The sequence below is a fragment of the Gouania willdenowi genome, chromosome 17, assembly GCF_900634775.1.
Source record: "Gouania willdenowi chromosome 17, fGouWil2.1, whole genome shotgun sequence".
Lineage (NCBI taxonomy): Eukaryota > Metazoa > Chordata > Actinopteri > Blenniiformes > Gobiesocidae > Gouania > Gouania willdenowi.
Window position 1 is genome coordinate 16,648,943 of NC_041060.1, and position 13,317 is coordinate 16,662,259.

Here is a 13,317-nt window from a genome sequence, read left to right on the forward strand (position 1 = left end):
TCAGTATAGCCCCTTAAAGTCAGTATATCCCTTAGTATATCTCCTCAGAGTCAGTATAACCCTAGGTATAATCCTCTGAATCAGTATGATGACACTGTTTTCTAATAGGTTTGAATGGGTAATCTTTGATTTCTTAATTTTTTCAATTAATCAATAACCGTTAAACATATGAAAATTAAGGATCCACCGAAATGAAAATTAATAGCCGAAAACAGAAACACCAAAAGGAATTATTATTGAAATTATTAGTCCCATTGCATTTATGGCTCTGAATGTAGAATAACCTTTACTAAAATTAAAACATTGCAGTTGTACAAATGAATTTTATTGCATGCTTCAAAGAAGAAATCAATTCAAAGTGTAAAAATATTGATGAAGCACTGACATTCCAACAATGCACAATATAAAATGAAAAAATAAAATGTTTCATTTTACCTTACTCATACATTAAAGAGTAACTAAACCCCAAACCCACTTTTTTTGCTGAATACATACTGTATGTATTTGGTAGTAAGTAGTGCTTTTTAATAGTACCACTCTTCATATTTTAGTAAAAGTATTTTAATTTGAACGCCAGCTATGACAATTTAATTTTGCTATTGGCTGAAACGGATTCTTTGGATTCCCCTCCGTCATCCACTTTCATTGTTGGCCCCGCCCCTCCTATGAAAAGCTGAGAGGAGGGAGGAGGGTTTGCTCCAATCGCAGCCCTCAGTGAGCATTGTTTGACAGCCTAAATGAGGAACTGCACGGTGTTCCGTGTGAAACAGCCACTGTAGCGGTGATGATTCATCAAGCTATGTGTGTTTTCCCGTCTGTCTTTGAGTGTGCGTGAACGTGTGTGTGTACGTCTTATTGCTATGTGCGTGAGGTGGTGCTACAGCAGTAAAATGCACTTTTGTGCCATTTTCGGAATAACGTTTTCGGTGCATCACAAATGAAAATGCCAGAACTTAGCATAATTGTATTATTATTCTGTATGCTTGGGCCACCCTGGTTGGTACAATTGAAAGACATGTTAAACACCAAAAATCTATGAAATAATAATAATAGACAAGAAACAATTCACTACCTAAAATATAAATCTAGTAAAAAAAAAAACAGTATAAAATTTTAATAATTAAGTAGTTAGTTAAATAATTCAATATACATGAAAATTTAAATTATACTTTTGTAGTTTTTAAAAAAAAAATCATTATTACTTTTCAAATTAAAACACCACACAATCTCAAACAACTGTATTATATACTTTCACTTCCTCAAATATAAATCTAGTTAAAAAAACAATACAGTATAAAGATATCTGAGCTGGCGCACATCGTCACTATAGTGATACTCGTAACACTATAAAGACAAAAAAGGTTGGAACCACTGCGTTAATGGCATCAGAGTAATAAAATCAGTAACTCATATTAAAATAATTTGAGGTTTGACAATATTTTGAACCCAAATGCTCTGCATTGATTGTGTACATGATGTACTAGTTTAACAGGTAAAGATGCTGCAATGGCAAGACGACGCACATTAATCTCAGAGCAACATTTTAATGGTGACAAATTTTACAGCTCAAAGCTGTTACAGGTACATGACTGATCAAAATTAATCTCTTTTTTCAGCTTCAATTGAAAAAAATCTCTCTTCAAAAACAGTTCAACCTTTAATGGCCCGTTCTTTCTCACATGAATAATGTGCCCCAGTATTCTCCTCATCCCTCCTCCTCCTCCTCCTCCCCTCGACACTTTCATAACGCAGTGCTCGTTTGAGGCTCTAATTATGATTCACCTTGTTTCAGGCTAGTGGAGCGAAAACTTCAGAGGGAGAAAATGTGACAGGGAACAGCGTGATAAGTCCTGTAGTGAAAGTTCATCATTACATCGGTCCCCATTTTAAAGAATTAAAAAGCTACAGACCTACAGAAATATTTTGTGGATTTCCTTGTTTCACCCAGTAGAATGGAAAGTGATGGGTCGTCACTTGACTCTAAAACATGAAGGCATGTGCTCTGGATTGATCAAAAAAAGCTTCCCTGTCTGGAAAACCAACACAAGTCTGGGTTTGAAGAGTTTCTAAAAAAAAAAAACAAAAAACATTTAGATTAGTGTGGTGTTTTTTCTTTCAATTTTATGCTCTCAACTATGACCTTTTCGTATATAATACCTGCACAAAGCAGGTTTATAAAGATGAGGATAAGTGCGTTTGGAGCAAAGGACGGGATCAATATTACATGAATACAGAATCAACTTCTACGAGTGTGTAATGGTCTCCCACTTTAAAATCCTAATAAAGAAATGCATTGATAGTAAGACCATTGCTTGGCTGCCCTAACCCGCATATTGCATGCATACGCAGTTATAAGGATGTCCTGCGTGATGTCACGCCATCTGGAGCAATCATCTTGATGGAATAGAAAATGCTAACCCGCCTGTAATACTACAGCTCATCGAGATATTCCCATCATGCCGGTGCTCCAGGAACGGGCACGGTGGCTTGACCTCGCTAATCTTTCCGACGGGTATCCTGGATGACGAGCCCCTCTGCCTCTGTCTTCCTCGGAAATCCTCGGCCCCATCTCCACCTGTGTGACGGAAGGCGTCCCCGCAAACTGCTTCTCAGGGCCCGCAGTTCAGAATGCCAAGACCGTCCGCTCCTCGGCCCACCTCCCCATCTCAATGAGGTTCGTCCTGCTGGCCCGGAAAGCCTTTGGCCTCGGCTGCAGCTGCATGGGTACAACCCACTCAGCGCACACAGGCTAAGAAGACGCAGCTAGATGTCCTCGTTACTCAGCTCCACCTGTTCTGTTTTTATTTTTCTCTCGGTAAAAGTGGTGCTGCAGGCTAAAATGTGCAAGGGAGGGTGGTGCAATTTGGAGGGTTGGTCCAGACCCTTCAGCTCACCTCGAACGCAAAAACTCATATGTCTGCCAGCAGGTGGCGCTATAACCAAGGTAAACGTGTTTTGGCCTTAAACTCACACGCCGCTTGTCACACGTTCCAAAATATGCGCAAATTATAAACAAGTAAAGTTTTCTAGCTAGCTATAAAACTGTTGCATATCCCGCCCATTACTATTACAACACTGCAAATGGCACTTTGGCCTGTGTCCTGAGGCTCACCCCAAGCACGTCATCCTTCGTGACGTACTTCCATGGGCTCCGCAAAACCTGGGGGCCGAGTCGCGCAGGAAGGCTCGGCCCCCTTTCATAACTGCTTGCAGTTGTAGTTTTACATTGTTTCTGATATAGTTTATATGAACAGTTTACATTATATGAGGTTATCATTCATCAAAAAAGGTATAGCTATATAAAGTGAACAACTGCTTCTTCACCCTCCTATTACCCTTGGGGTTAATTTGACCCTATTTAATGTTTATCATTCAAAAATAACAGTTGATTTTGTTTATTTATTTTTGCTTAATATTCCATGACTTTTCCTAATTTGATGGGTACAATTGATAAGCATAAAATTATCATTATGTGTTTTTTTTTCCCAATGAGCTCAAAACATATTGCACGCATTGGTGTTCATCTGGGGTCAATTTGACCCCAAGCTGTGTAAAACTTGTCTGTCTGTCGGTTCTTTCACGATGAAAATAATGTAGAAGAGAATGGACTTTATAATGAACTTTTTGAAGTTGCTCAACTGTTACTGTTAATATTCATCAAGCTAGTGCTTGGGAGTGTCAAGGTTTTTATGTAGGAACAGCAGGTGGTCAACATGCTCAGTAGTCATCTACGAAAATGTGAAAAATACATTAAGAAAAGTAGCAATTAAATACCGGGAAAAAAACACATTCTGGGAAGAAGAGTCGATTTTAAAAATCGGCACCCAAAAAATATATGGTAAAATCTTTTTTTTTTCCCACCACTACAAGAATTGCACCAGTAAAAAACACTAATGTATTCTTCTTACCTCTGCTGCACTTTGTTTCATTCTTGCCATCTGTTCATTGGAATGTTTTGTCCTTGGTCCTATACTCACAGTTTCTGAATGACTGAGTTGTTGCGTATGCACACAACTACAGTATATATGTAAATGAGCTCTTTGAAAACTCTTACCCAAAGGTGAAAGTAAGGGATTACAAGTACTCACGTTACTGTAATTGAGTTGCTTTTATGTGGGTACTTGTAAGTTTTTGAGTATATTTTCAAATCAGTTATTTTACTCGTACCTAAGTACGTTTTAAAAGAAGTCAAGTAATTTGTTACATTCCTACACCCAACCATTACTGAGTAAATTATTATTATTATTTTTTTGTTTCATGGCACATTGAACATAATCCAAATGTTCTTAGTCGTGCCATTTCTGATCAACACCCAGCCACATTCTTGTGTTCAGGTTGGGGTTTCTACTTATTATGTGGTTACCCGCAGGGCATATTAGGCACGGTACTGTTTCAGAGTTCCTAATTTATTTTTTTTTATTTAATTAATTGGTGTTACTTTATTTTAAAAAAAATAAAATAAATTTTGACAAACCTTTTATTTTGTACAGATGCAATGTGGGGGAAAAAAATCAAGATCCAATTGTGCAAGATTTCATCTCTTCCTTTTTAAGTTTATACATGAGACGTTTACTGTATGCAAAGGAACCGTGGTAAGATTTATTACCAAAAAAAAAAAAAAAAAAAAAAAAGGGGGGGGTAAAAAGTAACTTTTACTTTGAGTTCTATTTAATTGAGCTACTTTTTACTTGCACTTGAGAATTTTATGCATGACTTACTTGTACTTGAGTACAATTTTAATCAAGTATCCGTACTTCTACTTGAATGTATCAGTACTCTTTACACCTCTGCTCTTACCTAGATACAGGGAGGCGTTTTCCTTCTTCACGTTATCGTCCAGGTACGTGGGTCCCAATGTGTAGATGGGTGTGGATCCCATCCCCACCAGGATCTGAGCAATAATGAACAGCGCCACGTACAGATTGTGCTCATTGCCCTCCTGGTCTCTTGGACAGGAAGTGATGTCAACGCGGTCTCGGCTGCTGTTGTTGTTGCTGTTCATGCACAGGCCCTCGTTGCCTGAAGATGCATTCACCTCCTGGATCTGGTATGGTGGAGAGATGAAGTGAGGTAAGGAGAAGAGAGCAGCACCGACAGCGATTAATATCCCTCCGACCGCCAGCCAGCGAGGCCTCTGCCCTCGTCCACCAAAGTAACTGATGAAGACCACCACCAGAAGGCTGCCGATGTCAAAACAGCTGACCAGGAGGCCCGATTCAGAGCTTCTCAAGCTGTACCTCTTCTCTATGGTGGTGATGACACTGCTGAGGTAGCCAGACACCATGAGAGACTGAATGAAAGTCAGGTAGCTCATACAGAACAGGAAGCAACGAGAGTCCTGTAAGATCACGCCTAGAAACTTCTTACTGGGTAGATGGATCTGGGCGAGCCTAGACGTGATAACTCCAGTGGGTTTCCTCCGAACCATGACTTTGCTCCTGCGGTTCTCGGTGTTCTCCATGTGAGAGCTTGGCCTGTTCAGAGCCGACTTCCCCGTCTTTGGCACGTAGGTTGTTCTGGTCGGGGACTCTGCCTGGAAAGACTCAGCCTTCGTTGAGGGCTGGATGAATTCTGTGCCCTCCTCTGCTGTTATAGACATTTGGCCTGAACCAGAAAGGGATGCTTGCTCTTCGGGGATTGCTTCCTTTAAAATAGGTAAACTTGTAGATTTAAAGTTTGTTCCTGGTTCTTCTAGCTCACTGGAAAACTCTTCTTCCTTCTGAAGGGACACAGACAGCTCTGTTTCTTCCTGGTCTGCCATTGTATCCAAAATGTCCTTCTCTCAAGATTCAAAAAAGAGCACCAGTCCAGTCCAGCAATGACAGTTCAGTGGTTTCTACCCTTTGGCCTGCATTTATTATTAATAATATTAATAATTATAACAACACAAATGGGTTGTGGAGCCCAAAGAAGCCTCAATGACAACCCAAAGGAATGTACACTTACTGCTTATCTGCAGTACAGCTTGTGGCTGTGTTTATCTTGTCCTGCACACACACTCTCAATCTGCAACCATCTAATCCGAAGGTGGTGGTCGCTCAGGCCTCCTCTGCAGCTCCACCAGCGGAGCTCCAGATACTTGGAGAGGAGAAAATGAAGTCAGGAGCTCACACCGCATCCCTGACAGTCCTTTTAATGTAGAACACACAGTCACAGAGTCACTGCTGCCGGATGCATGGCCGTTTTCTCCTCCCGCTGCCCAACTCATCCCCAAGTCAAGGGCAACCCAGACTGGACCGGTGACGTGTTATCACCGCATCAACTGTCCTTCAGGCGGCCGAGGCTGGAAGTCATTCAGTGGGAATTAATCCACAGTGTTCTCCTGGGGAAAAAACCAAAAGATAAATAAGAAACACAGTAAAGAAAAGAGGTCGTCGAGAAAGGAGGATGAGAACAACAGAGCTGCAGACCTCTGCAGTGCTGCTCAGCTGCTCTCCGTCGCTGTTTTCAAAACATGTAAATCAAGCTCAAACTCAGTCACACACTACTTCCGGTAAAGCCTTCAAAAATAAAAGCGCCGTCGAAATTATGAAAGTAGTGGTTTATTACAAAGTACATATGTCAGAAAATAAACATACAATTAACATATGGGGTGCTGAATGTAAAAACCCGGTCACTGTTTTAATAGCTGACATATTTTGAACATTTTGCTCACTTTCCTCACATTTAGCTAATTTTCCTTTCATTTGAGGCAAATTCGTGTAAAACAGCATGCTCCATATCATTGTTAAAAAATGTGGATACATGAAAAATAAATCTAAACGTAAATGTTAAATATAAATCTAAATATTAAATCTAAATGTTAAATATAAATCTAAATGTTAAATGTAAATCTAAATGTTACATCTTAATCTAAATGTTAAATTGATCGCCAAGTGTAAAGCTAAATGTTTTGAAACTATACAAAGTTGGCAGGTCAGCGCCTGTCAATCTAAATGATATTTAGATTTACCATTTATGTTTAGACTTAACATTTACATTTAGATTAAATATTTAGATGTAAATTTAACATTTATATCTCGATTTAACATTTACATTTAGATTTATTTTATGTGTACACGTTTTTAACAGCAATATAGAACATGCTGTTTTACATGAATTTTTGTTTAAAAACAAAGAACAATTAGCTAAATGTTCAAAATATGCCAGTTATAAAAATGTGACTGAGTTTTTACATTCGGCACACCATATATACATAGAGAGAAAACAAAACAAAACTGACATTATAAAATAAACAGAAAATCTTTAATGAAAATAAATGGATCATTAATAAATGAGAGAAAAGAAGAAGTATAAACTTATTTGCTCCCTCCTCTTTCTCTAAAAAACAATAATTAATAGGGACATTCAACATTAGTTTTTTTTTTTTTTTTTTTTTTTGCCAATGTCTGATGTGACGATATCGTCCAAAACAAAATTTTCGATTTTCAATATTAACTGATATCCTAATTATAGGTCACATTATATACATATACTGCATATATTCCATGGAAATTACAGGATAAGCTTACTTTAATGTGATGCCCCACTGGATGTTTTCCAAAAAAAAAAGTATTAATTGTGCAAAATAAAAACTTAAGTTTTTAGTCATGGGAAAAGTGCTATGTTCATTTTTAACAACAGGACATGTATATTGGTTTTTCGATATTGGTGGAAAAAACCGATATGTTAACCAGTCGATAACATTGGTGGGTCAATCATTTTGACCAGCTGTAAAAATGTATTAATATTACTTAATAGTAATTGATTATTAATACATTTAGATTGTGATAAATACAATTTAATAAAAATAAAAATAAAAAAACCTTTACCCATCAAAAGTATCCCCAGATTACTACATTAGTAACAGTAGTAGTAGTAGTAGTAGTAGTAGTAGTAGTAGTAGTAGTAGTAGTAGTAGTATAATAATGACACAAAACCTTTTAATTTTAATTTATTAACTCAGAAATTGTGCGTGTTTTCATAAATAAAATGGCTAATTAAAATATATACCATTTATTGACCAGGGGAAGATTTTATAGACTTAATGAGACTCCTGGTTGAATAAAGGTTAAATGAAAATGTTATTTGTGAATGTCACTTTTGAACTCCACCTGTATATTGTACCAGTGTTTAAAATGTAACACTGGTTTCATTAATAAAGCACTATAATATATTTATTCAGCCATCTTGGAACAAACATATACTTTCTTTAACAGTGCCACGATCTGTTCATTACAACACGTGCGCATGGTGACACCTAGTGGACAAAATATGCAATTTTAAGACAAGCCAACGACTTCTAAACTGATAAAGAGCTATAAATAACAAAATATCCTCTTAAATAACACCAGCAGTCATTAGTGAGCATTTACACTCTTTAAAAAGCTACAGTAAGTAAAACCCAGTTTATTAAACATAACATTGTTTGAAGGACTTCACTTCTAAATATAAGACACTTCAATGGAGCAACTTTATCCAAACCAAACATCACAGCAGCTGTGATCAATTTAAATTTGCCTTCATTAGTGTCACCTTCATTATGGTCTAAACCACATGTATCAAACTCAAGGCCCGGGGGCCAAACCCGGCCCTTTAGAGCAGTGGTTCCCAAACGGTGTGCCGCGGCACACTTGTGTGCCGTGAGGCAAGTCTGGGTGTGCCATGGGATTTTGTGACAAGCATACATTATTATTGAGGGCCCTATAAAAAATCCACGCGATTGGAATCGCGAACGGAATCACGGAATCGATCAATGAAAACAGCGGAAATGGACAGAATCGGCATGAAATGTCGTCAACGTGAGGCAAGAAACATTTCTTTATGGGGAAATGTTTCCCATCCTGGCAACATTAAACACTGCCTAAACCACACGAAACACCGTCTAAACTGTCAAAAAAGTACGCAAATCATCACTGACTCCTAAAATCAGAGCCGACCAGTGCTCGCTTAACTTTGTTGTGTCTGTGAAACTCCACTCTACGTAATCGTTTTTTATTTTATTTTATTATTAGCATTTATTTTGTTTCCTCACAGTAGCTAAAAACTAATATTTTCTGGAAAAATTGATTAATACGTTTTTTTTTTTTTTTTTTTTTTTAACGGAATTTTAAAAAATTGATGTGTAAAACACGGAATTTGGGAAAAAATAAAACAGAATTTGGAAAAAAAATTAAAAAAATAAAGCAGATATTTCATATGGCCCTATTTATTGCAATATACAACTACACACAAATAACAAAATTAATTTACTACTTTGTAAGAACTCATTTCATAATACAGAGGCAAACTCTATACCTACATTTAAAAAAAAAAAAAAAATCATTAATAGATATTTCATGAGTAATATGGTTGTCTTTGTCAAATTTTATTTGGAATTAGTAAATAATTATGCACATTTAGAGATGTTGTACATGATATGAGTGATAACACGTGTTCTAAAGGCTATTATGAAGAATAGGTGTGCCTTCAGATTTTTACTTTGTTGTACCTTGTGCACAAAAAGTTTGGGAACCACTGCTGTAGAGCATCCAATTCGGCCCTCGGAAGAAAGCAAAAATGACAGAGAAAACATGAATTATTGTGTAAATTTCCAAATAACCCAAAGGTAAATATCTAAAATTGACATTGATTGAAAGTCTACAACATTTTTAGATGCTTGCATTTTTCCTTTGTTTTATATCACATGAATGTATTCATATTTAATTGCAAATTGTGGAAAGGACTCTCAATTTTTCCACAAATCTAGCAATTTCTCACAAACAATTGCGCAAAATTAATTTAAATTACAGAAATTTTGTTTTAAAAATAAATAAACAAATAAATAAATCAAGTCAACTGAACTGATATTGAAAACCAGGTCACGATCATGTTAAAATTCTCCACCTAATATCTGTGGCCCACTTGAGATCAAACCGTATTTGGCCCCTGAACTGAAAGGAGTTTTACATCCCTGGTATAAACTTTACATTTTGTTATTTCTCCACTTGTCCCACACTTAGCTACATGATGCAGTGATGATGCATCATTTTATTGCTGTTTGTTTCAAAGGCAGGATATTGTAATTCTTCTACATGTCAGTAGGTGGCAGTAAATAACCCAACAACAAGGCATTATAGAGGAAATCCTTTGGTGTGCCTAGGGACTTTGTATGAATTGTATCGTTGAAATAATATATATATATATATATATATATATATATATAAAGAGAGAGAGAGAGAGAGAGAAAAACATGATTAAAATATCATAACCAAAATAACTTCAATGACTTCATAGCTGATAACCAATGATGAGTTAAATATTTAGTGTAAATACTTCATTTATCTGGAATGATTATTGTAGCTATAGACATTAAGATCCTGAACAAACCTTATTAGCACTAAACGGTTGGTTAATGCTATGCTATTAAACAGGCAGAAATAACGTTTAGAATTGGTTTTTAACCTTATTGGAAGTACTGAACCCAGACTCTTCATCAGTGCGTTCACTGAAACCTTTATAATTGGAAAAATAAAATGGTTGTATTGTATTTGGACACGCATGTAAGCCTGGGCCAATTTTTTTGCTTTGTTCAAAATTATAATTTAAAATTCAAATTTAAAATTCTTATTGTAATTGATAATTAATGAACTAGTATTATTGTGGAATTGTATTTGTGAGTGTGTGACGAACTCCTGAGACTGACTCAATGAACCCCTGTGGTTTGATGGAACCCAGGTGAAGAACGACTGGTTTAGACTTTAGAGGAACAATGGTCCTTAAACCAAACAGGAAGGAGCTCTGACGAGATTAGACTGAAATCAAATGTACTGCACAATGCTACATTTATGTGCTACGAAGCATCAACTCAAGAACACCATCCCTACTGTGAAACACGGTGGTGGCGGCATTATGCTGGGATGTCTTTCAGCAGCAGGAACTGGCAGGCTGCTCAGAATCAAGAGAAAGATGAATGAGTGAAGAAAAAAAAAAACGGTGAATTACAACTGAGAAGGGGAGAAAAAGTATACTATGTCACTCTAGGCCATATGCACCAGCCTAGCATTGAATGAATTTACTATTTCATGATAAGTGTTCATAATAATGGTGTTGGGGCGACCGTGGCTCAGATGGTGGAGAGGTTGTCATGTGATTGAGAGTTTGGAGACTGAAACCCAGGACTATATTTATTCATGTGTGTACGTGTCCTTGGGCAAGACACTGAACCCTAAGTTGCTCCCAATGCTTGAATAGTGTCTTGCATGGCAATTGGTGAGGTTGAGTTGGTGAATGTAGCTGACAATGCAAAGCGTTTTGCGTCTGCTTTGGTGGTAAATAAACCACTATATAAATCATGTAAATGGTTTTAATTATTATATTTAGCTTTTTGTCTTTCTAACCCCTCACTTTAACTCAACAACTTTCTGGAATGTGAAATGCAGATGCTCACTATACTTGAATATATTTGTTTTATATATATTTGTATTATATTTACATTCATATTTGCACAATTTGTATATTATGAGACATTTACTTTTTACTTTAATCATGCATGTTTTTTCTTTTCACGTTTTCTTGTGAGCCGCTGTGACAAAATAATTTCCTCCTGGGATCATTAAAGGATATTTGGATTCATGATTCTAAGGCAACATAAGGCTAAATAATGACCATAATGATCATGAATAAAAACAAAACTATTTATCACAATAATAATAAACATCAATAATTATTCTATTGATGATGGGAAATAATATTGATATAATAATATATTTAACAATAACAACAATAAGAGCACAACATGTGAGTGGTTGTCCGTATGTGTCCTACATGCAGGGTCTACATCAGACATGGCAACTGGCGTCCCTCGCTCTAATTGTGACTCCAAAAACACGCAACGGCAATAACAACAACAAACAAGAACAAAAAACAAAAAAACACCTAATGAGAGAAAAATTGAAAAATTAGAAAACGACCACAAAAACGCAGAAAACAAATACACAAAAAATGTCTCCAAAATCAACAACATGACAACAAAAATACACAAATTGGCCCCTAACACACAAAACAACAAAAAAACAAACAAACAAAATAACTGGAAAATACACTAAATGACTTCAAAAACACAAGTAAAACGACAGTAAAAACAAACAAGACAGAAAGCGCAAAATGAGGAAAAATATTACACAAAACGACCGAAAAAACTAAACATAACAATATTTTATACTAAAACACATGAAATTACAACACGAAATGATTCCTCTTCCCTGTGTTAATGCTCAGATTGGTCATTATTGTAAATGTTGACATGAATGTTGATAATGTGAAGTAAGTCACGAAGGATGACGGGTTTGGGACGACCTTCAGGACACAGGCAAACATGCCATTTGCAGTTTTGTAATAGTAATGGGTGTGGCCCAGCCCAGGTGATTCAGTGCTGTTCAGGAATGGGCGTGGCCTATGTCAGAAGATTCGACTGTATTTAGGGAACATGTGGATATAAATTTTATGAAGATGTGATTTAAAATTTGAAAGTTACGAGCCAAAATGCATTTGCACCCATTATTGCGCCACCTAGTGGCGCACTTTTTGGTATGGGTGGTCTGTGTGCTCTTCTATATATACTATGTAAATTTCACAGCCCTCAACATAATACTTGAAATAAATGTTTGTTATTTATGTTGTCACAAGTCACGCCCACTTTGGCAAATCACGAATAACTCCGAGATATGGCTTCAGTAGTGACCCAAGGTCATACCCCCCAACTTTGGTAAAAATCGGTTTTGTCATATATAAAAAGATATAAAAGCCAATAGTTGTAGCGCCCCCTAATGGCCTACTTTATTCAAATTTGGTTCATACCCCCCGAGTCACACAAAATCAGATCTCAGATTTGGTGTTGTCAGCATTTATTTTGACCGAGATATGCAACAGTTGACGTTTTTATAGTTAGCTAGAAAACTTTACGCGTTAATGATATGCGCATATTTTGACCAAACAAAATTCTCTACAGAACTTTAGATCAGGTCCAACTGAAGAATCTACGTGCCAAGTTTCACGCTGATTGAACCAAACACCTAGGAGGAGTTCGGAAAAGTAGGTTCACCAGTTTCCTCGATTTTGCGCCGACAAAACTCGAGGTGTAAATGTTGCGTGGCCTATCCCAGGTGATTCAGTGCTATTCAGGGAATCTGTGGATATGAAGTTTTTGAATGTGCAACAAAAGGTGTGGGAAGTAAAGGCCAAAACGCGTTGGCCTTGGTTATAGCGCCACCTGCTGGTGGCCATATGTGAATTATAATAATAATGTTACGGTTCTCCTGACTTAGAACGCTAACTTCTTTTCTCAATAGAGAAAAACAC

At 36.8% G+C, this 13,317-nt stretch overlaps 1 protein-coding gene across 1 annotated transcript in view; it reads right to left on the reverse strand.

The window, feature by feature from the left end:
- Positions 1-6,510, reverse strand: part of slco5a1a (solute carrier organic anion transporter family member 5A1a) — a 32,007-nt gene extending 25,497 nt beyond the window's left edge. Inside the window, exons 1-2 of the mRNA XM_028473529.1 lie at positions 6,411-6,510; positions 4,798-6,322 (exon numbers count right to left, since the gene is read on the reverse strand). Of these exons, the coding sequence (XP_028329330.1) occupies positions 4,798-5,761 (964 nt within the window). The 5' untranslated portion in view covers positions 5,762-6,322; positions 6,411-6,510. The remainder of the gene's footprint in view (positions 1-4,797; positions 6,323-6,410) is intronic.
- Positions 6,511-13,317: the final 6,807 nt, after the last annotated feature.